This window comes from Kogia breviceps, chromosome 8 (assembly GCF_026419965.1).
Source record: "Kogia breviceps isolate mKogBre1 chromosome 8, mKogBre1 haplotype 1, whole genome shotgun sequence".
NCBI classification, from domain to species: Eukaryota; Metazoa; Chordata; class Mammalia; order Artiodactyla; family Physeteridae; genus Kogia; species Kogia breviceps.
Genome location: NC_081317.1, coordinates 95,884,717 through 95,907,499, shown reverse-complemented (window position 1 = coordinate 95,907,499; position 22,783 = coordinate 95,884,717). Strand labels below are relative to the sequence as shown.

Sequence of the window (22,783 nt, the reverse complement as noted above, 5' to 3'; positions counted from 1 at the left end):
CAGGGCACGAACCCGTGTCTCCTGCATCGGCAGGCGGACTCTCAACCACTGCGCCACCAGGGAAGCCCTATTATATATTTTTATATAAGTTGCAATGTTAAAAACTTTTATCTCCTTGAGAAACTATCTTAAGTTCTTAACTGTCACATTTAAAAATAATTTTCTTTACTTCCAGAAAGTAAAGCATATAGCAGAAAAGTATTATATTTTCTAACTTCAGAATTAAGAAAAACTTTAGCATGAGATGATTCATTTTAGCCCCTTCCCACCAGGGCCCTCATCTCCCAGGTCAGCAATGTTTGCATTTGTTTATTTCTTCTCCTTTCCTACCACTGCATTATATAAACCCCATCCTCATACTTCAAGTCATGTAGAACCTGAAACCTGTCTGTTGAACATGCCCCTTCCCCCATCATTTTATTTTATCAACGTAGACTTCTCACAATGAAGGGAAAGGGTATATATTCATTAATCAATTTCATTTGTGTTTTTACTTTTTTTTCTTTAGTGACATTTTATACTTCTGAAAAAATGGTGCTTTTTAACTTTCTATTGGCTAAGTGTGAGTTTTCAGTATAATATTTATTTGAGAATATTAACTAATAAAAATGTAGAGCAAAGCCTTATGTCTTTTTGAGGCAATCGTTGCTTTTGTGTTGCAGTATTAAGAACATTACAGATGACCAGGAATTTTTCCTGTGTTCTTTCCATTATGCTTTAGAGATTATGAAGTGATAGAGTATTTCTTTAGTAATTTACAGTCATTTTATTCCTTTTACCCTTCTATTTAGTCTACATTTTCAATGCACAGTTTGATGTGAAGAAAAATTCCTTTCCATATGTATCACATCAATTTGTTCCTATTTTTAGGGGAAAAAAATCTAAGGAATATGAAATAACTCCTATTTACCATGAGTTGAAATTTTCAGAAACTGGAACTTGGTGGTACACATATTTCAGACTTGGGTTTGATTTTGGAAGCCCTTTAAACTCATTTTTGTTAATTTGTTTTCTGACATGTCAGCTTCCAGCAGATACTTAGTGAGTGCTGAAGACACTTGCTGTTGACCAGCATTTTCACACAGCAAGGAGAGAATACCCCACTCTTTTCCTGTTGCTCTCTCCATCTTAGGAACTCTGCAGTTTTTCTTTTCTGTAGCTCCATAGGGCTGCATATATTCATGTTGTTCCATTAAAGTATTAAATAAAAGAAGTTAATAACAAGAAGAAGAATAGAGAGAATACCAGAATTAACGGAGTTAGAAGAGGCAATGAAAAATCTTGCAGTTTGTTCCAGAGTGGTAAGAAGGATGTTTTTGACCAGCATTGATGTGGTGTTAATCTTTACTTCTGAATGGACAGTAAGGTGGTGTGAATGCTCTTCTGGAAGTGTGTACAGAGTGCCATGGAAGCGTAAAGCAAGGGGCTTTTGAGCATTGCCTTGAAAGATAATTAGGGACTAGCTAGGCGTTTCAGGCAGAGGGCAGTTTATACACAGGTTTGGATGCGAATGACTTCTGAAGGTCCTTTAAGTAGTTTGGGGCTGGAGCATAGAGTAGGTTTGCGAGGTTGGAGAAGGGGTTGGGCAGGTGGGCAGACTTAGTTCATCAGTTGCCTCCTGTGCCATGCTAAAATTTTCACAGTTTTTACCCTGAATGTGGAATAAATCATTGTACTGTTTTAAGTAGGGGAAGAGCATGACCCTGTTTGCACTTTAGAAAGATTATCCTGCAAGAAATATGGAAGATGCATTGGAAGGGGCACATTGCAGGTGAAGGAGGTCAATTAGAGATCTCCTGCTGGTGCAAAATGAGGGTGCCCAGAACTTTGGCTGTATAAAAGGGAGGGAGATTTGCCAAATTGTGACCTGTTAGACAGGACTTAGAAAACAATTAGATGTAAGATCATTGGAAAAGAGGTCATCTGGGATGACTTCTGGGTGTCTGTCTTGAGTAACTTGGTGAATGGAGATGCTTGGTGAATGTGAAATAGAATCTAGAAGAAGGATTGACAGGAAGTTGATTTGAACATGATAAAGTATAAGTAGAGATGTCCAACAGTCAGGTAACAGTAGAGATACAGTTTAGAGAGAAGTTTGGGTTTGAAGTGGTGATTTGTATATCATTGGTATTACAGATGGTAAAAGTTAAGGATAGGAAAGAGACTTACTGGGCAGAGCTTCTATTGAGAGAGGAAGAAGGCTGAGATATAACCAGAGGCAGAAAGAAAGGCAGGAAAAATGAGGGGGAGGAACCCAGCAGAGAAATGAAGAGAGGAATTCAAGGAGGAGGAGTGTTCAGGATTTATGTGTCTGATCTTCAGAGGCAACGAGTTTAATAGGGACTGGTGCCCACTGGTTATGGGACAATATCATAGTGTCACTGGTAAGCAGAGCAAGAACGGTCTCGGTGAGATGAGTGGGACTAGAGCTGTGAGGTGGAGATGAGTGGAAGTGATGAAACGTGTTTACTCTGTTCTCTCTAGATGCTTGTCTTAGATGGAGGTGAGCCAAGGCCATAGTGAGGCCTAGGGAAAGATTTTGATGGGAGGGACTTGAGAATGGGGAGGTAGCAGATTGAAGGAGTCTAGAAATATGATAATTTCTATAGTTAGCTTTGTAGAAAGGAAGGAAGATTGGGAGCTGTGTAACAGTAATTCCATTGTACTTGTAGTGGCTTGAGGTGACCTTGGGAGCCAGTTGGATTAATTTGCCATTATATTACTTTATTAATTTTTCTTTTTTGTCAGATAAAATAACTAGATTTTATTTTTTCATTAAACTCATTTCCTGACTGTAAACACTGACATAGCTGTCTATTCATTTCTTTACCAGGTGTGCTCTAAAGCACATTGTGTGGAGCATCTTTGAATTTGTCCTGTCCTTTCAAGCTTCCACCTCCCCCCAAAATGCTCAGATAGGTACAAATAGTGAAGTATGCCCTGTTCCCAAGCCCCATTCATCCCTGCTCTATCAGTAGTGCTTTTGCCTCAGGTGGCAGCATCTGTATGTGCTGTATCCCAGCCATTTCAGCTTTGCTCTTAGAATAAATTTGATAAATTTCTTCATGTATGAAGAAAACTCAGTGTACTTCAACAAATTTGAATAAAGCTCTCTATCTGAGGAATTTCACATATCAGAATACCTATGGAATGGGCTTCCCTGGTGGCACAGTGGTTGAGAATCCACCTGCTGATGCAGGGGACACGGGTTCGTGCCCCGGTCTGGGAAGATCGCACATGCAGCGGAGCGGCTGGGCCTGTGAGCCATGGCCTCTGAGCCTGTGCGTCTGGAGCCTGTGTTCTGCATCGGGAGAGGCGACAACAGTGAGAGGCCCGCATACTGCAAAAAACAAAACAAAACAAAAAAACAAGAAAAGAATACTATGGAAGAGAGACTTCTAGGGATGGTATTTTTAAATTTTATTTTTATTTATTCATTTTAATTTTATATATTTATTTATTTTAAATTGATATATAATTGGCGTATAACTTGTGTAAGTTTAAGGTGAATGTGTTGATTTGATGTATTTACATATTGTAATATGATTACCACTGTAGCATTAGCTAACACCTCCATCATGTCACACGATTATTATTTCTTTCTTGTGGTGAGAACAAATTAGGAGATGGTACCTTTCTAATATCCACATTTTATTCATATGTTAAGGTTGTTCAGCCTAACTTCACATTCCCATAGTCAAAGTAAAATTTATAGAAAGGATTTTGCTTCACAGAATAATTAACCAGTTACTTTTTGAACTACTTATAAAAAATGAAATCTGTATATTTACAAAAGTTTCATTAAAATAATAGTGTTTCTGGACTAAAGAAAATCTGGCTTTGAGTTTTGTGATTGGCTTACCCCTTCCCAGTCATGCTTTTGGGCAGGTTCTCAGTGTCTCTTCCATCTGAAGTGTGTGGTATTTGATAGAGCCTGATCACTTTCTAGCTACTGTTCATCATACTCATTGCCAAATGATAGAACTAGTGGGTTGACGCCCAGCAACCACTTGGACTGCTTCTGTCTCGTTTAAGTAGATGTATTACTTCTTTGAATGAAGCTCTATCATTCTGAGCACCAAGGTAACCTATAAAGGGTCATGAATTTTGCATTATACCTAAGTCATTTGAACTTGAAATTTGTGTGAACCAGAACATCTCATAAAAGACTTCAGGCTTGAAGATGACAGAATCAGACCTGTGATTCTGTTAATTTAACAGAAAATATTTATGAATGTATTTCAGTAATATGGTAATATTTAAAGATATTACTGCATATTTATGTGATGAAACCCTATACAATCATTACATTTTCCAGAATAACGAAGAATGAAATGCTCATTTAGTTAAAAGTAAAAGGGATACAAAAGTCTATAGACAATATTCTGTTTAAAATTATATTCACAGAAAAAAATGTAAAATAAATTGCATAGTAAGGTAACACTCTTACTGAAGAAGCATAAAATCTTTCTTTCTATTTCAGCTAATCTTCCAGTGCCAACCATTGCAGCAATTGATGGACTCGCTTTAGGTGGTGGACTTGAACTGGCTTTAGCATGTGATATAAGAGTAGCAGGTGAGAATTAATCCTATATAAAAACATAACTTTTTAAAAATGAGGTTTGTGCTTACTCCAGATCGTTCCAAATATTTTATTTTTTTTTCCTGTTGTTGAATAGAACATGTAGAAAAAATCACCTGTTGGGCTTAATGAAGTATTTAAAATTCCCAGTTAAGAAAACAGTCTTTTATAGTATCTTGTTCAGTCTTAGCAGGAAGAAAGGAGAACAGGAATTGGGTCGGACAGACTGAATTTGGATCTTAGGTCCTGCCCTTTTTAGATCAGTTTCCTCCTCCGAAATGGGAGAAATGACGGTTACTGTTGTGAAGATTAAATGAGTTCGTGTACAGCATATGACTAGTCCAAGCACATAATTATTGTTAGCTATAGTAGTAATAACTTAATCTCTTTGAGGCTCACTTTCTTCCTGCATGGTTTTCTGAAGACTGGATGAAGTGTTTATGAGAATAATGAAGGAAACAATTAGTGCTAACCATGTGCTAAGTATTGATTTGTTGTTCAGCTAATACTTGACACATATTAGCTCACTTAATCTGCCTAACAGCCTTGTGAGATAGCTACACATTGTGGTGCTTGAGGAAGCTAGTGCAGAGACAGGTGAAAAAACAAGACCCAGATCAATGATAAGCTGGATTTGAACCCACGCAGTCTGGCGTCACGGCTCTCACTTCTGTTATCCTGCCAGCGTACTGCATGCTGCCAGTGCTGTCCTCAACACTATCTTCTGTATGGTCACAGTGCTGTCTGTATCCTTGTCCCTTATAGGGGTGACATACAGGGACTCTGGGATCAAGGACTGGGCGAAGTAGGCAGCAAATATTTGTCACGGTTCTTCCCCTGGTTCCCACTGTCTCTTCTGATGGAGCAGCCTGTTAAATGTAGAGTCAATATAATTATGTTTTTACTAATTTTATGGTAACTGGCTCTTGGAATTTGCATTTGCTAATCCATGTGTACTTTTCCCCCCTTTCACTTTATTTTAGATCTCTGTTTTCTTGACTGAGATTATTAGGTTCTACACTGAAAAGCCAAGTTACACGCAATCCATTTCTGAAAGAATGCAAATTCTGGGAATCAGGATATGGGAAGTAGTCCAAGTACATTTGGATATGCAAATAAATAAATAATTAAGATGTTTTAAAGTAGCCGTGAAAACAAACATGGAAAGAGGAACCCTGTCCAGCTGTCAAAACAGCAAAGCCATTTGTCAAAAGTAACTAGAGATTTGGTCTTGAAAAGTTGCCATATCTGATATGATATATTAAGCTGTTTGATCTGGAGGACTGTTCAGGCAGCTAAAGAATTCATACTTGTCAGACACAGCCTCTTTCCTCATCCTGAATAATTAATGAGATCTAAGCCTTCAAACATGACTTGGCAGAATCAGGTCAAATTATGTAGTCACAACCCTGGTCTTTCTGCATCAAAAATTAATTCCTTGCCAAGCAGTTTTTAACAGAAAATGTCGTGTGAATCTCTTAATATATATCATTTAGAATGTTTACTTATTTCCATAACTAAATGCCTTCTGAAGTGATTTTTAAAAAGATTTGTGACACAAATTTAATTAGTAAACAGAATATTTGTAGCTTATTTTCCTAACTTTTTCAGGTCATCATATTTGAATTTGATGATGTGGATGTTACTTAATTTCCATCTTTCCTTTTTAGCTTCTTCTGCAAAAATGGGCCTGGTTGAAACAAAGTTGGCAATTATTCCTGGTGGAGGTATGAATTGTTCACACCCATCTTGATTTGTTCCTCAAAACAGAGCATAAGGCAAAAAGATGTTAGTTGAAAAGGAAACATTTTGGGTAAAGAGACTAATGCTATGTTTGCTTCTGTAGCAAAGTCTTTATTCAAAATGCATTCTTTAGCTTCCATAGGTGTGACGATTGCAGACCCTGTTGCCTGTTGCTCTCTTTTTTTGCTGTGTCCTGTGGTTTTCTGTTAGATTTCTGAACTTTAAGATTATTGCATCAGTCACATTATTGAAGGATAACACCGATATTTTGAAACTTTTATGTGAGTATGTAAATGTGTACGCCCTCAGAGAGCTTTATACACACAGTCAGACCCCAGTGGAGGAGGGAGCAGGGCTTCCCAGGCTTCGTGCCAGCTTGCTTGTGTTTCTCTGCAGCTGGACAAAGGTTAGGGTTGGTGGGTAGCCTGAATTTGGGGCTGAGGAGGTGTTGTTTCTTCTGTTACTACAAAAAAGGTGAGCAGCTTCTGTTGGAAGACTCATTTAAGGAAGTACTTTTCCACCATTGATAATGAAATCTGCATCACCAGATAAGTCTGAAATTTTTGTTCTTTCATCTGATGCTGAGAATTTGGACACATTCCCATTCTGTGAAGTTGTTCTTTCAAAAAGTTGACTTCACCTGAGGATGTGCACATTGATAACTTATTAGTTTATGAATGAAATAACAGTAATGATGTAAAAATTAAAGGCAGTGTTCGAACACTTCCTTTGTACCTAAGTTAAAATTATATGTTTAACCTTTTCATTATAAGAATATTTATCCTGGTCAAGGTGTATAGGTAGAGATAAAAACATAATTCAGTGAAACTGAAGACTACCCAGATCAATATATAAGACTCACTGAGTTTTCTACTTTGGTAATCCACAAAAATAATATTCTTATAGGTAAAAGCATTTACTGTCTACCTGTTTTACCATGCCAGTCTTTTTCACAGTGACTTATGAAAACGCTAAAAGGATTTATAAGAAAATAGACCCAATTGAAAAGAATTATCAGATAAAAATGTGTGAAATAATACAAGGTTTAGAAAAAGGATGATATGACATGTTTCTGAAATTCTTTTAAAGAAGTAAGCATTTATTCATAATTAGGATATGACTGAGCCTAGAAGGATAGTGACTGTAGTTGAATGGTGCCCCCCCCCCCCCCGAGAGATATGCCAATCTGGAACCTATGAATGTGACCTTATTTGGAAAAGGGGTCTTTGCAGATGTAATTAACTTAAGGATCTTGAGACGAGATCATCCTGGATTATCTGAATGAACCTCAGATTCGATGACAAGTATCTTTATAAGAAGAGGAGAAGATTCAAAAAAGAGAAAAAACAAAGAGAAGAATGTCTTGTGAAGACAAAGACAGCAGAGATTGGAGAGATGCATTTGCAAGTCAAGGAAGAAAAAGGATTGCTGGCAGCCATCAGAAGCTAGGGGATTCTTCCTCAGAGCCTCCAGGAGGAACCAACCCTGCCAAAATCTTAATTTTGGACTTCTGGCCTCCAGAACCATGAGAGAATAAATTTCTGTTGTTGTAAGCCACCAAGTTTGGTAATTTTGTTACAGCAGACCTAGGAAACTAATACAGTGGTTTTTAATGTTTAAGTAATTTTTTTGGAAAGGGAATTAGTAGGTGGCAGAGATAGGGGATGGAAGGAAAATAAACTTGATAATTTGAATATTTACCAAGTCCCGGATATGAAATGTTTTGTATTAATACCACCAGAAGATAATACTGTTGTGTGAGATTATAGTTGGGTTTGATTAGATGCAAAAAACTTAATTGATTATACTAAGAAATGAGAGTGGTAGCTTTAGCTCCTTCCATCTTCCCTTGGGAGCTGCCTGTGTCATAATAGGTCTAGAAATTAGCATTTTCTTCCCAGTGTACTTAAGTTCTCTGGGGTCCTGAACAAATTTATTTGTTATAAAACTCAGAATGCTTTAACATTTTCCATTTGTTTATAAAGGATAGTTTTCTGTCTTTTTGTTTTCTTCCCTTTTTTTCTAAGTGAGTCTGAAGGAATATTAGTTGCTCCTTTAATATAATGCAGCTTTCAAGTTTATAGCTCATAGTGCATGTAATTTATGTAGTACTGAATTTTTTATTGAAAATGAATCTAATTTTGTATAAGACCACATACTCACATTTAGATAATAAGAGGTGTGTGCACAATTTTTGCTTCAGTCTTATATTAGCATTATGGCTGTTAAAGTACCCCAAGTAAAGCCTGTTTTGTTTTGTTTTTTTAAATAATAGCAGAACAGTTTGTTTTAAGTAACGATTTTTTTTTTTAAGTATATCTAAAGGAGCTATTTCTGAAAATTTTATGGAGAAAATCCTCTTCTGTCCTGTGCATAGAAGAATTTTTTTAATCCACAGATATTTTCTCCAATTTCATTTCTCTCCTCCCCTTTCTCTTAGATCAGGGGTCCCCAGCCCCCAGGCCATGAACCGTCACTGGTCCATGGCCTGTTAGGAACCAGGCCACACAGCAGGAGGTGAACAGCGGGCAACCGAGCAAAGCTTCATCTGTATATACAGCCACTCTCCATTGCTCGCATACCGCATCAGCGACGGCATTAGATTCTCATAGGAGCGCAAACCCTTCTGTGAACTGCGCACGTGAGGGATGTAGGTTGTGTGCTCCTTATGAGAATCTAATGCCTGATGATCTGAGGTGGAGCTGAGGCAGTGATGCTAGTACTGGGGAGCGGCTGCAAATACAGATTATTATTAGCAGAGAGGTCTGACTGCACAGAGCCTGTAATAAATCAGTTGCTTGCAGACTTACATCAAAACCCTATTGGTGAGTGGCAAGTGACAATTAAGCTGCATCTGGTAGCAGGCTTTATAGTGGCAAGTGAGTTGATGTACTTCAGCTGTATCTGGTGGCAGGCTTGAAGTTGAATCTGATACTTATTTTAGTCTGTGTGTGGCCCGCCCATTATTTTATTTTTATTTTTATTTTTTATTTTTTATTCTTTTGCGGTTCGCTGGCCTCACACTGTTGTGGCCTCTCCCGTTGCAGAGCATAGGCTCTGGACGCGCAGGCTCAGCAGCCATGGCTCACGGGCCCAGCCCTTCGCAGCGTGTGGGATCTTCTCGGACCAGGGCATGAACCCGTGTCCCCTGCATCGGCAGGCGGACTCTCAACCACTGCTCCACCAGGGAAGCCCCCATTATTTTATTTACCACTTCCGTCTGCACCTCTTTCCCACACTGCGCGCTTGTCTCAGTCACATGTAAGCCCACAAGCTAACCCTAGCCAAAATGAGTAAAAAACAAACGTCACCGGAGAGCTTCTTTGAAAAGGGGGAGAGACCTAATGAGGAGACAGCAGAAGACTCTAAGATGGCCAACAGCAACAACAAAAAGCTGCATTTAAAAGAAAATACCAAGAGTCCTACTTAAATTATGGGTTCATTGCAACAGGTGATTCACATTCTCCAAGCCCGCTTTGTATAATATGCGGTGACTGGCTATCCAGCAAAGCCACGAAACCTTCAAAGCTGCTTTGCCACATGGATACCAAGCACCCTGCATCAAAAGACAAGCCTTTGGAATTTTTCAAAAGAAAAAAAAATGTGAACATGAAGGACAGACGCAGTTATTGAAGGCCACCACTTCATCAAATGTGTCTGCTCTGAGAGCATCATTCTTAGCGGCTAACTGCATTGCTAAAGCTAGGAAGCCCTTTACCGTTGGTGAAGAGTTGATCCTGCCTGCTGCTAAGGACATTTGTTGTGAACTTTTAGGAGAGGCTGCATTTCAAAAGGTGGCACATGTTCCTCTTTCGCTAGCACCATACGTAACTAGATGAATTGATGAAATAGCAGAGGATGTTGAGGCACAATAGTTAGAGAGGATTAATGAGTCACCGTGGTACGCAATCCAGGTTGACGAGTCTACTGATGTTGACAAGGCAACAATGCTTGTTTTTATGCGATATATTTTTCAGGAGGATGTGCATGAGGATATGTTATGTGCGCTTTTGTTGCCAACCAACACCACAGCTGCAGAACTATGTCTTTGAATGATTACATATCAGGAAAACTGAATTGGTCATTTTGTGTTGGTATATGCACGGATGGAGTGGCTGCCATGACTGGGCAGCTTTCTGGTTTTACTGCTCGGGTCAAAGAGGTCACTTCTGAATGTAAGTCTACGCACGGTGTCTTCCATAGAGAAATGCTGGCTGGCCAAAAAATGTCACTTGAAGTTAATAATGTTTTGCAGGATGTGATTAAAATTATCAACCACATTAAAGTACGTGCCCTTAACTCACGTCTGTTCCTGCATCTCTGTGAGGAGCTGGACGCAGAGCACACACATCTTTTCTTATACACAGAAGTCAGATGGCTTTCTCAAGGTAGATCACTGGCCAGAGTTTCTGAGTTATGAGAGCTGCTCCAGAAATTTCTTTTAGAAAAACAGTCACCACTGGCAGCACATTTCAGTGACACAGAATGGGTCGCAAAACTTGCTTACTTGTGTGACATATTCAACCTGCTCAACAATCTCAATCTGTCACTTCAGGGGAGAATGACAACTGCGTTCAAGTCGGCAGATAAAGTGGCTGCATTCAAAGCCGAACTGGAATTATGGGGGCAACGAGTGCACATTGGGATTTTTGACGTGTTACATACATTAGCAGAGACTTTGAAAGAGACTGAGCCAGGGCCTTCTTCCTCCCAGCTGGTGCATGACCACCTATCTCAGCTTTCAGAAGAGTTTGAGCATTACTTCCCAACCACAGAAGACCCCTGAACTGGGAAGGAATAGATCCATGAACCATTTGTGAATAAGCCAGGTGACTTGACTTTGTGCGTGCTAGAAGAGGATCAACTGCTTGAGGTCACAAATGAGGGTGGCCTCAAAAGTATTTTTGAGACAACTTCAAATCTCCATACATTCTGGATTAAAGTCAAGGTGGAATATCCTGAGGTTGCCACAAAAGCACTGAAAAGCCTGCTTCCATTTCCAACAACCTATCTCTGTGAAGCAGGGTTTCCTGCAGTGACAGCATCCAAAATGAGATTACGGAGTAGACTGGGCATAAGCAACACACTTTGGGTGTCCCTGTCTCCCATTACCCCCAGATGGGACCATCTAGTGGCAGGAAAGCAGGCTCAGGGCTCCCACTGATTCTGCATTATGGTGAGTTGTATAATTACTTCATTATATATTACAATGTAATAATAATAGAAATAAAGTGCACAATAGATGAAATGTGCTTGAATCATCCTGAAATCATCCCCCCTGTCCCCGGTCCATGGAAAAATTGTCTTCCACAAAACCAGTCCCTGCCGCCAGAAAGGTTGGGGACTGCTGTCTTAGATGATCCTCATATGAAAATACTGCTTATTTTTTTCTTAAAACTGTTTTTAAATTGGTGAATTTGCTATGTCTAAAATGATCTCTGAGATGTCCTCTTTTTCTTTTTTGACGTAAACATGGCTGTTAAGTGTTATAAAGAGCTTACTATAATAGACGTAGTAGACTACACTGAATTTTTTTTCTCCCTTCTTGGTGATACCTAACTTGCTTCCTGTTGTAGATGCTCATTGAGCAGCCAGGTGCTCATGACCCTCATCAGTGAGCCTTTCTTCACTGTCAGTGGTCCCAGCTTTTCATCTGTTTCAGACAAGGGTGGTTGCAAATAGAAGATGGGTAGAATGTAAGTGGGGAGAATTCACATACAGGGAGAGTATTGTGGAAAAAAATAATGCTTTGCTTTCCTTTTTAATACTATGGATGAAATAAATATTTTCGGGGAAAATGTGTGAACTCCATCCAGTTTAGAAAGACATATGTCTGTAAGTCTAATTCTAAGTTATTACAGGCTTATGGTTCCGTATGTTAATCCAAGTGAAACTATCTCCCCATTTGGATTTACTGTATGTTTGATCAGCCACGAAAGAGTTAACCTGATGCTCTTAGTTGTCATATTATTATCACTTCTGCACTTTTGTGATAACAGTTTACTGGAAAACTGTAATCAAAACCTAGCATTTAGTTTTCTTTCTTTCTTTTTTTTTTTTTTCACTTGAACTTGAGTCTGAATAACTGTGATTATTTTTAAGGTATATTTTGTAAATTTTCTTAAAATAAAACAAGTTAAATTATAAAGCGATTGTTTTGCAGATATAGTAATAGTCCTAGTGAGCATATTAGTGGGCCAATACTATAATGCAAGTTTTAGATTAGTGTTCTAAATTTCAGTTTTTACTTGATCATTAAAATTACATAGTTAATGAAAAGTAAGATGTGAAGGAAGGTGGAAACATACTAAAGCCAAATTGAACTTCTTTAAGTTGTATTATATCAGATATAATAAAAATGGAATGTAATTGTCATATACTTAAACTAGTACTTTTATTTGTAATATATATATTTAAGTATAGACAGATATTATAAAATATAAAATATGATGTTAATGATTTAAAGCCAGTTTAAAAATCCTTAATATTGTTACCCTAGGATCTTCCTGTAATATTCTTAAATTATATTAAGGATTTTTATACACTAAATAGCCCTACTCTGTTCTTTATTATTTTCACCTTTAAGAAAGCAGCTAAACTTCCTACCTTCTTCCCAACTGAGAGAATGCTCCAGTACTAGAAAATAAAATTCTCTTTTGGAAATAGCTCCCCAAACAGTACCACCCTTTAACACATTTATAAGAATGCAGTAAAACAAGTTCAGAGGATTAGAATTCTGCTATTTGACAGTTTAGGAAATTTCTGTAAGTTGACACAGAAAATGGTGACAGATTCTTTTATTCCTGTCCTCTGTTTCTTACATCTTCTACTAGAGGATTTGGGGTATATGTCAAGAAACCTTATTATATCTAAGAAAACTATTAAGGCTTCTTGCTTGGGTATACATCACTGTGGACAAGATGTCTAGTATTTCCATTGCCCTGTGGTTCTCTTTCATTCTCTCTAGCTTTTTATTTTGGAAATATTCAAACTTTAGGAAATGTGAAAGGCAGTAAAAGGAAACTCTTTATACCCTTTGCCAAGATCTGTCCCCCACCATTCCCCTCTCCTTCCACTCTCCACCTCCCTCTCTCATATATACATCCATTGTGTTCTTGCTGAACCATTTCAAAATAACAAGGTGAACTTTTAAATATTTCAGTATGCTTTTCCTAAGAATAAGAAAGGACTCATATAACCACAACACTGTTATAACACCTAACATATTAACATTATTATTAATATTCAGATTACCTCTGGTTTTGTTTGTAGTGGTCTTTTTGTTTTGCTTTTCCAATTCAGGATTCATTTAAATGTCACACATTGCAATTTTGTTTGTTTGTTCTTTTAATCTCAGTAAGTTTTCCATCTCTCTCTTTTTTTTTTAACACTAATCTTTTCTAAAAGAAGTCAGGCAAATTATTGAAGTTTGCACATTCTGGATTTGACTGAGTTATTTCGTCACGTTTAGGTTTATGATAAAAAAATTTTGCCAAGAATACTAAATGGGCCATGCTCTATATTTTCTTTTCTTTTCATTTGATGGCACTTAAAGTTAGGTTGTCCCATTTTGGGTGACAATAACTTTAATCAGTTGGTTAAGGTGGTGACTGACTGTGGGTATACTTTTAGTATTCTCTTCTTGGAAAGTTTTCAGGAAAAGAATCTTTAATAATTATCATTGGTATTGACTATTTCCCAAATTAAAAAAGAAAGGAAGAAAGAAAAATGAGTTTTTTATGAAAAAAAAAAAGGAAGGAAGGAAATGAGAGCACTCAGTTTTCACAGGACCAGAATGAGAGTCCCCAGTCTTGTCTTTTTCTCCTCCCCAGGGTGAGGGGTTTGGGACATCACTGCATGTCTCGCTGTAGGCTGTGTTTAGCAATAAGGCAATCTCTTGGCATGGTGTCCAGGAACTCTATTTTAAGGTGCGTCTATGAAGTAATGACAGATTTTTAAATCCAGTGTGTGTGTTGTCCTGAACGCAGTAGTCATTTTGGAAAGTTTTGTTTATAACTTTTGTTGAAATCTTCTTAGAACATACATCAGAATCTGAGCTTATTATTTTGAATATCTTCAGCAGTGACTCATCTTGATCCTGTGAGGGTGAATTTGACTTTCATAAATAGCAAGAGACCTTTCAGTGCCAAATCTGATTAATAAGGTCATACTATTTCAGGAAGAAGAAAAGTATAACAATAAAAATAAGACTGTTTTTCTTAAGAGGCTTATATAATGTCAAACATTTGCCAGTGTTGTGAGCAATGGATAGCACTGCTGGATTTAATGGACTGATTCCTAAGTGACCTCTAAAGGCCAGCACTCGTTCTGCTCTCTGAAGTCTAGTATGTTTACAAACACACCTCATACATTGTGCAGTCTCATTTCTTTGTACTTTTAAAATGTATTCAGTGACCACTTTACTTTTTTCTAATTAGGGGGTTTGGGAAGTTATTTGTCGACAGGACATATTGTTGTTGTAGAGGAAACAGATAGTTATATCAATAGATGTAGATACAGGTATAGATATAGATGACTCAGCAGTGTTCCTTTAAAATGCCCATCTAAAATCTGGTAGGAGAGATTAAACATATGTATAGGTATCATAACTGCTCTATTATAAAGTTGTTGGAATCAAACATGAATAAAGCAGTTGAAATTGGGAATTGTGAGTTTGAGAAAATAGTGTGGATTCTGTCAGCTATAAGCCTCAGTTTGTGAGATATGCAGCGTGGGTCCCCAGCACTACTCTAACCTTCTCTCCTATTGCTGCCCCCTTTGCTCACACACTGGGTTCCAGGTATATTTATTCACTTAATTTGCAAATACTTGTTGACCCATGCAGTGGTGTAGACACTGGGTATATAGTCGTAAACAAATGGAAAGATCGCTGGGGACTCTGGGGATGGCCAAACACATGACATGTTGCCTGACACTAGACAGATATGATGGATAGCAGTTTCTTAGTCACATGTACTCACAGCTCAGGGGAAGCCACCACGTGGCACACAGGACCACATGGAGGTTGTGCTTGGGAACAGTGAAAAAACAGAGTGTGGGAGGCAGGCTTTGTAGTGATGAGAGGGTGGTGTGCCCCCTGGTTCCTTAGGGAGGATGTGATTGGTTTTGTTTGAATAATTTCACAATCTGGCAGGAACTTGGAACCCTCTCCCCAGGAATAAGTAGGAACCATGCCTACTCTTCCTGATGAGAGGTATGTTGTTTCTCTAGGGGACTTAATTCATTGGAGCAGAGTTGGGAGGAGAACTTGTAGTCAGGCCATTTGTGGTTCACCTGATATCCCTAGGTGTTAGGCAGCACATAATATTGGGACTTCAAAATTTTAGGACTTACCCACATGAACAAATGGAAATATAGAAAGTTTCAGAATAGAGATGACAGAAGAAAGAGTGAGCGAACTTTGCGATTAATGAATAGGAGTTACTCAATCTTAGTAACAGAGAAACAAACAAAAAACCTGAATAAATGAACTGAACCTCAGGGACCTATAGGACAATACTGAAATGTTTAACATTTGTGTCACAAGAGTCTCAGAAGGAAAGGAGAAAGAGTGTGGTTCAGAAAAAAATATATTTGAAGAAATAATTGCTGAAGATTTCACAAATTTAGTGCAAGACATAAACTAAGGATTTAAGAAACTGAGTGAACCCAAACAAGATAAGCCCAGAGAAATCCAGGACCAGACATGTCATAATCAAAATGCTTAAAAGTAAAGACCAAATACTACTACTAATAATAATGATATTTAAAGTCAAAGGAAAATAACATTATTTATAGGAAAACAATGATTTGAGTGATTAGATTCCTTATCAGAAACAATGGATTCCAGAAGTAAGTGGAATGGTATTTCTAAATTGCTAAAAGGAAAGAACTGTCAACCCCCAATTCTGTATCAAGATAAAGTGTCCTTTAGGAATGAAGGTGAAATAAGGATATTCTCAGATTAAGGAAAACTAAGAGAATTTATGGCCTGCAGACCCAGTGTGGTTTTGGGGAAAAGATAGACACTTTGATCTGTGGAACACAACAGAATCCAGAAATAGACCTGTGCAAATATGGCTGGTTGATAATTGATAATTCACCCAAGCAATTCAGTGGAGAAAGTATGGTGGTGGAAAAGTTGGATATCCATACGCAAAAGAAAAGAGAAAAAAAACCATTTCAACCTACATCTCACAGTTTGTACAAAGTGAACTTAGAATCATACATTTAAATGTAAAATATAAAACGGTACAAATCTTTGAAGCTTCATGAAGCCAGAGACTGTCTCTCTCTTTCCCACAGTTTGAGACCACAGGTCCGGTAGCCATCCATCGAGTATTACTAAATGTGTAAATTATAGTTGTCCTTTGGTATCAAGGGGGATTGGTTCCAGAATCCCCTGTGGATACCAAAATCCATGGATGCTCAAAATGGCATAGTACACCTTATAAAATGGTATAGTATTTGCATATAACCTATGCACATCCTTCCATATATTTAAAATCATCTCTAGAGTACTTATAATACCTAATACAATGTAAATGCTAAGTAAATAGTTATAAATACAATGTAAGGGCTACATAAAGACAGTTGGCCCTTGAGTGACATGGATTTGAACTGCACGGGTCCACTTATATGCAGATATTTTTCAATAAATATACAGTTGGCCTTCTGTATTCGTGGGTTTTGCATCCATGGATTCAACAACTATGTATGGAAATTTCTGCCTGAAGTAGGTTGAATCCGAAGATGTGAAACCTACGGATACAGAGGGCCAACTGTATTCATTGTACTATGCCATTTTATATAAGGAACTTGAGCATCTGCAGATTTTGGTGTATGTGAGAGCTGCTGGAACCAATACCTCCTGCATACCAAGGGATGACTATAGTTGGCAGCATGAGGCAAATTCAAGTCTTACTCTTTGGAACTTTCTGGAATTTGTTTCTTCTGAATACTTTTGGTTGGAGAAGGTTGGATGAATCTGTGGATTTGGAGGGCCCGTTGTACTGCTCCTGGAGGAGATAAAATGAAATTAACTTCAAAGTTGGGTTACACAAAGTAAATTAGAGACTAACTATTACAGGAATATTTTGTTTACTTGTACTGCTTGCTTTTCTTCATTAAAATTCACCTTATTGCTTTACATATCCAAATTGTATAAGTAATGGGATTGAATTAATCAGCGATTTTGACTGACGTCAGATTGATGTCTATCATTCTCATTTTTGTTTTCTTTTTTTTTTTTAAATAACTAGTAACTTGGTATTTTAAGAAACCAGATTACTCACTTTGTGAGCAGCATGTTACTTTCCTGTTGTCCATCTGTACTCAAGATAGCCTTATTTGCATGCTACAAAATCTGCTCAGTGTCTTAATGGGGGTTCCCTTGTATGTGGCAAGTTGTTTTTCTTTTGCTGCTTTTGAGATTCTCCAAAGAGACTCCTAAAAAGGTCTTTTTAACTTTTGCCACTTTAATTATAATGTGTCTTAGTGTGAGTCTTTCTTGGTTTATCTTTATCAGAATTCTCTGGGCTTCCTGGATCTTGATGTCTTTTTTATCCTCTAGGTTAGGGACATTTTTAGCCATTATTTTTTCAAAAAAGTTTTCTGCCCTTTTTTCATTCTCTTCTTCTGGAACCCCTATAATGGGAATATTGGTACACTTAATGTTGTCCCATAAGTCTCTTAAGCTTCACTCTTTTCCATTCTTTTTTTTGTTGCTTTGATTGGTTGAGTTCCATTGTCTTGTCTGTGAGTTCCCTGATTCTTTTTTCTACTTCATCTAGCCTGCTGTTGAACCCCTCTATTGTATTTTTCAGTCCAGTTATTGTATTCTTTAACTTTGTCACTTTTGTTTGCACTGTCTTAAATTTTCTGTCTCTTTGTGGGAATTCCTTTTTGTTCATGCATTATTTTCCTGTCCTCAGTGAGCATTTTCATGACTGTTATTTTGAACTTTTTTTCGTATAAATCACTTGTTTTTGTTTTGTTAAGGTGTTTTTCTGAGGTTTTATCTTGGCCTTTTTTGGGGAATATATTCCTATGTTTCTTTATTTTCCTTGATTCTCTGTGTTAGTTTTTATGCATTAGATAAAACAGCTAACTCTCCCAGTCTTGGAGATGACCCTTATTGTTCAGCCCTGCCCTAGCTCTTTATTGTCTGTCAAACCTTTGGTTTTGTGCAAGTATCCTGCTTTATTCTAAGTGGCTGTCAGTGGTTGAGGGTGTGCCAGGACCTGTGTCTCAGAGGGGAGGGTCTCAGCATCTGGATTCAGGCTGATTGGAAGCCAGACCCTTAGGCAGCAGCTTTTAAGGTATGCAAACATATTTCTTTCAGGGGAAGACTGGGAGATGGGCATTTCTGTTTGTTCCCTCTACACTGACTCTTCGGTGATAGCCAGTTAAGAAATGTTTCTTTGTTTGCTGTTGTCCTTTTCAACCATTAACACAAGACCAGCTGGTCAGCACATCCAGGCTATCAAGGGATGTGTCCTCTAGGCAGCAGCTACAAAAGCTGGGGTGACGGATGTGCTCACAAGGTTCTTTCTCAGAGACAACAGCTACCTGGGGCAGGGCAGATGGAGGGTGGGAAGGTATGCAGCTTCCTTGTCTCTAGAGAAAATTATAGTAGGCCCTTTGATGTGTGTTTAATTAGAAGCTGCCCCTCGAGTCCCAGCTATGAAGGTAAGCTAATTGGCTTCTTTCACAGAAATACTAGGCCTTTTATTCAGCTACCTCTCCATTGTGCCATGGGGTGTATAGCTGGTTAAAAACTCTTTCTCCATTTGTTATAGTCTCGTGGGACCTGTGAATATAAGCTCCATTGGCCTCCGGAGCCTAGTGATCAAGGGGTATCTCCTGGGCAGCAAAAATCAGGGTGCCAGATTTGTATATACAAACTCATTTTTAGGAGATTCTGGTGACGAAGTGAGGCAGAGGGAGAGTGCAAAGATGGCGCCCAGTGGTCTCAGCTGTCTTTGGATAGTATTTCAGTAGGCCTCTAGATGCGTATTGAATTAGTTGCTTGTTCCTTAAATCGGCCTCCTTCACAGAAAGACTGGGCACTTTTCAGGCAGCTGCTTCTGTGCTGGCTTTGGTAGGGGGAAGCCGGGTGAGTCTGTGCGAGCTCAGAACTGCTTCTCAGTTTGCTGTAGCTGTCACTCTCGTTGATATGAGCCTGTTGACTTTCAAAGCTAGATATTTTGGTGTTTCATTTCTCAGGTGCAGGGCTTAAAAGTTGGTGTGCCTGATGTGCGATTCTAACACTTTGCTCCTCAGGGAGAAGCTTGGATTTTTGAGTTCCCTCCGGATTGTGTGTCACCACACTGGGGGTGGGGTTAATGGTGAGATTCTGCCTCAGCCTCTTCTACCTGTTTCAATGTGGGTTTTTTCCTAATTTTCCCAATGTGGAGGAATTAATTGCTCAGGTAGTTTTGGGGTTTCTGTTAGAGGACATTGTTCCTTATTTAGCTGTAGATTTGATGTGTCTACGGGAAGGGGTGGTTTCAGGATCCTCCGATGTTGTCATTATTTTGGTCGAACGACTGAAAGCATAATCAGAAAAGTTCTATACACTCAGAATGATTGTTGTTATTTTTCCATTCACTGAAATCTCCCCAAACTACTTCCAGGATCTATTACCCACAAAGATGAAATCAAACTTAAGAGTACCAGTCCTAAAAGGCATTTTGGCATGGGTATTTGAAAGGACCACCTTTCTTTTGAAACAGATTCACCAATGTTTATAGTTATTTGTTACTCGGAGATGTGCACCATCTGTCATGATTGTGGTTGAACTGAAAAACATCCTGTTAACATTCAGATGTCTTATCTTTGTAAAATTGTCTGTTATTAAATACGCTTTTTGCATGTAGTATTACACTGCTAAACTAGGATGTGTTTTTACAATCACATGATTCACTTTGTGCTTTTTTTTTCATTTTACCATGGCACTTTGTGAACATACCCTTTTGACCCTTTTGATCACTATTTATGGCAACCTTTAGTGGCATCCCTTTTGTTGATCCTATTACGTGTCGCCAATTGCCAGCAGCCAGGTTTGTTCTTTTCCTACTCTTTCTTCCCTTTCTATCTTCTGCTGTCTCTTTCCTGATATCTCACCATTAGAAAATCACCTACTCCTTCCACCATGCCTCCTCCAGTGCAGAAATCTTGAACTACCCCATCCCCATAGCCCATGTCCCTTTGGGCAAGTCTTCTGTGAGAGGTGGTATAATCTCAGTCAATAAGAAAGTAATGATATTACTTTAAAATTTAACTCCTAGAGCATTGGAACACGAAAGTAATATTGCTATTTTTTAAAAGGAAAACATATTATCACTAATAATGTATGATTAGAAATAAAAATGATAATGCGAAGCAGTTTGGGGCAGTTTCAAAGTTGAATTAATCTTTTAGCAATTGACAGATTTCTTAAAAGCAATTGCTTATGTTGTCTCATGTCACATAATTTTGATGAAAACAGTAGGGAAATATTAGTCCCAATAAGTAATTATTATTAATGGTTTGTTGCCTGTCATTTCAGACTTTTAAAAGTGCATCTACCAATGTATTAATACAGATCTGCATAGATTTATTTTCCCTTAAAAATATGATCATATTATACATTTTGTTCTGTGACTTGCTATTTTTGATTTAATGGTATATTTTAGATAATCGCTCCTTCCTGTCTTATTTATAACTAGTACAGAGAGAAACTTCTGGTGTTTCGCTGTAAAGCATTCTCCTGGCTTTAACTGAGATATGTATCCATAATCCTATGAAGGAAATATCTTGACATATTGATAGTGTTTAATTTTTTGATACTTGAATTATTTAGATAGATTTCTATTATAGAGAGATTCTAGTTTTCTTAGAATGAACTACTCTGGTAATGGTATATTATTCTTTCATGCTTAATGATTCTTCCGGATTCCATATACCTATATTGAAATGGTACTTTTTGCATCCGTTTTTATAGAAGAGATTAGTTTGAAGTTTTGTTTCATATGTTATCTTGTGAGATTTTGGTAGCAGTTAAATATTAGCATCTTAAAAATGATTTGGAAGCCTTATTAATTTTCTGCTTTCTGGGATACTTGAAATAATACTGGAATTAAATAATACCCTTGAAATTTTATATTAATTTTACTTTTGTGTCCTGATATAGTTTGAGATTTAAAATTCCCTTTTAATAATTGACAATTCTTGGGAAATATAGTTACCCAGATTTTCAGATATACTGACATAGACTTGTATATCATGTGTTCTTGTAATTCTTTTAATTTTCTTTCATATTTGGGTGTTTGCCCTTATTAATTCCTTAATTTGTATTTTTGTTCTTTTCTCTTTTTCATGATTTGTTTTTCCACAGAAAGAACCAGCTTTTAGGTTTATGGGTTTCCCCCCCCCACTTTTACTGTTCTTTTCCTTTTCTGATTTATGACTTCCTGCTTTTGTAATAATTCTACCTTTTCTTTGTCTCAGTGCTTTCATTGCTCTTTTTTAACTTAAAAATTTAGTTGGTTTATCTTCATTTTTAGTGATGAAAAAGTTTGTATTTTAAAGCTAATTTTAGCTGTTTAACATTCATTTTCATATAGCACTTATATTATTTTCTAGATTTGTATTTTGTTCTTATTAAATGTTTACCTAAGAGTAGGGTTTTTGTTTGCTTGTGTGTGTTTGTTTTTTTTTTTTTTAGTTTCCAAGTTATTTTTGGTGTTTTCTATTAACAATTTCTAGTTTCATTATAACATACTCAGATAATGTTTTGTGTAGTACTACTTTTAGGAAGTGATTGCAGTTTCATTTTTATATAACAATTGCATTGGTCAGTATTTGTAAATATATTCCATGGCCTTTGAAAAGAAAGTATCCTTTTTGATTGTAGGCTTTAGACATAATTTTATGTAGTATATTTATTAATTACATTCTTTTCTAGTTTTTCTGTATTTTGTCTGTCAGATTGGAGAGAGGTATGTTAATGTATCCATTGCTATTGTGTTTCTGTCAGTTTCTTGTTTTTTTCTCAGATTTTGTTGAACACTTGACCCTTGAACTGCTCAGGGGTTGGGGTGCCAACCCCCCATGCAGTCAGAAATCTGCGTATAACTTTATAGTTGGCCCTCCATATCCACAGTTCCGTATCCAGAGATTCAACCAACCACGGATCGTGTAATACTGTATTACACATTTTGAAAAAAAAATCCTCATGTAAGTGGACCCATACAATTCAAACCTGTGTTATTCAAGGGTCAAATGTATTATATATATTTCAGTTCCATGTTTTTTGGTGCCTAAAGAGGTCATGTGTATCTTCATTATGGTTTATACCACTTCTTCAGTATTACATATCCCTATTTTCCCATTAAATGTTTTTACATTGAATTGTTTTACCTGGTTGTGATACTGTGAACCCCTAACTCATTCTTTATTTCAGGAAGAAAATCC

At 37.5% G+C, this 22,783-nt stretch overlaps 1 protein-coding gene across 2 annotated transcripts in view; it reads left to right on the top strand.

The window, feature by feature from the left end:
* AUH (AU RNA binding methylglutaconyl-CoA hydratase) overlaps positions 1-22,783 on the top strand; it is a 169,613-nt gene that overhangs the window by 86,342 nt on the left and 60,488 nt on the right. For both annotated transcript variants that reach the window (XM_059071221.2, XM_059071223.2), the window contains 2 exons: positions 4,484-4,576; positions 6,253-6,309. In XM_059071221.2, the coding sequence (XP_058927204.1) occupies positions 4,484-4,576; positions 6,253-6,309 (150 nt within the window). The remainder of the gene's footprint in view (positions 1-4,483; positions 4,577-6,252; positions 6,310-22,783) is intronic.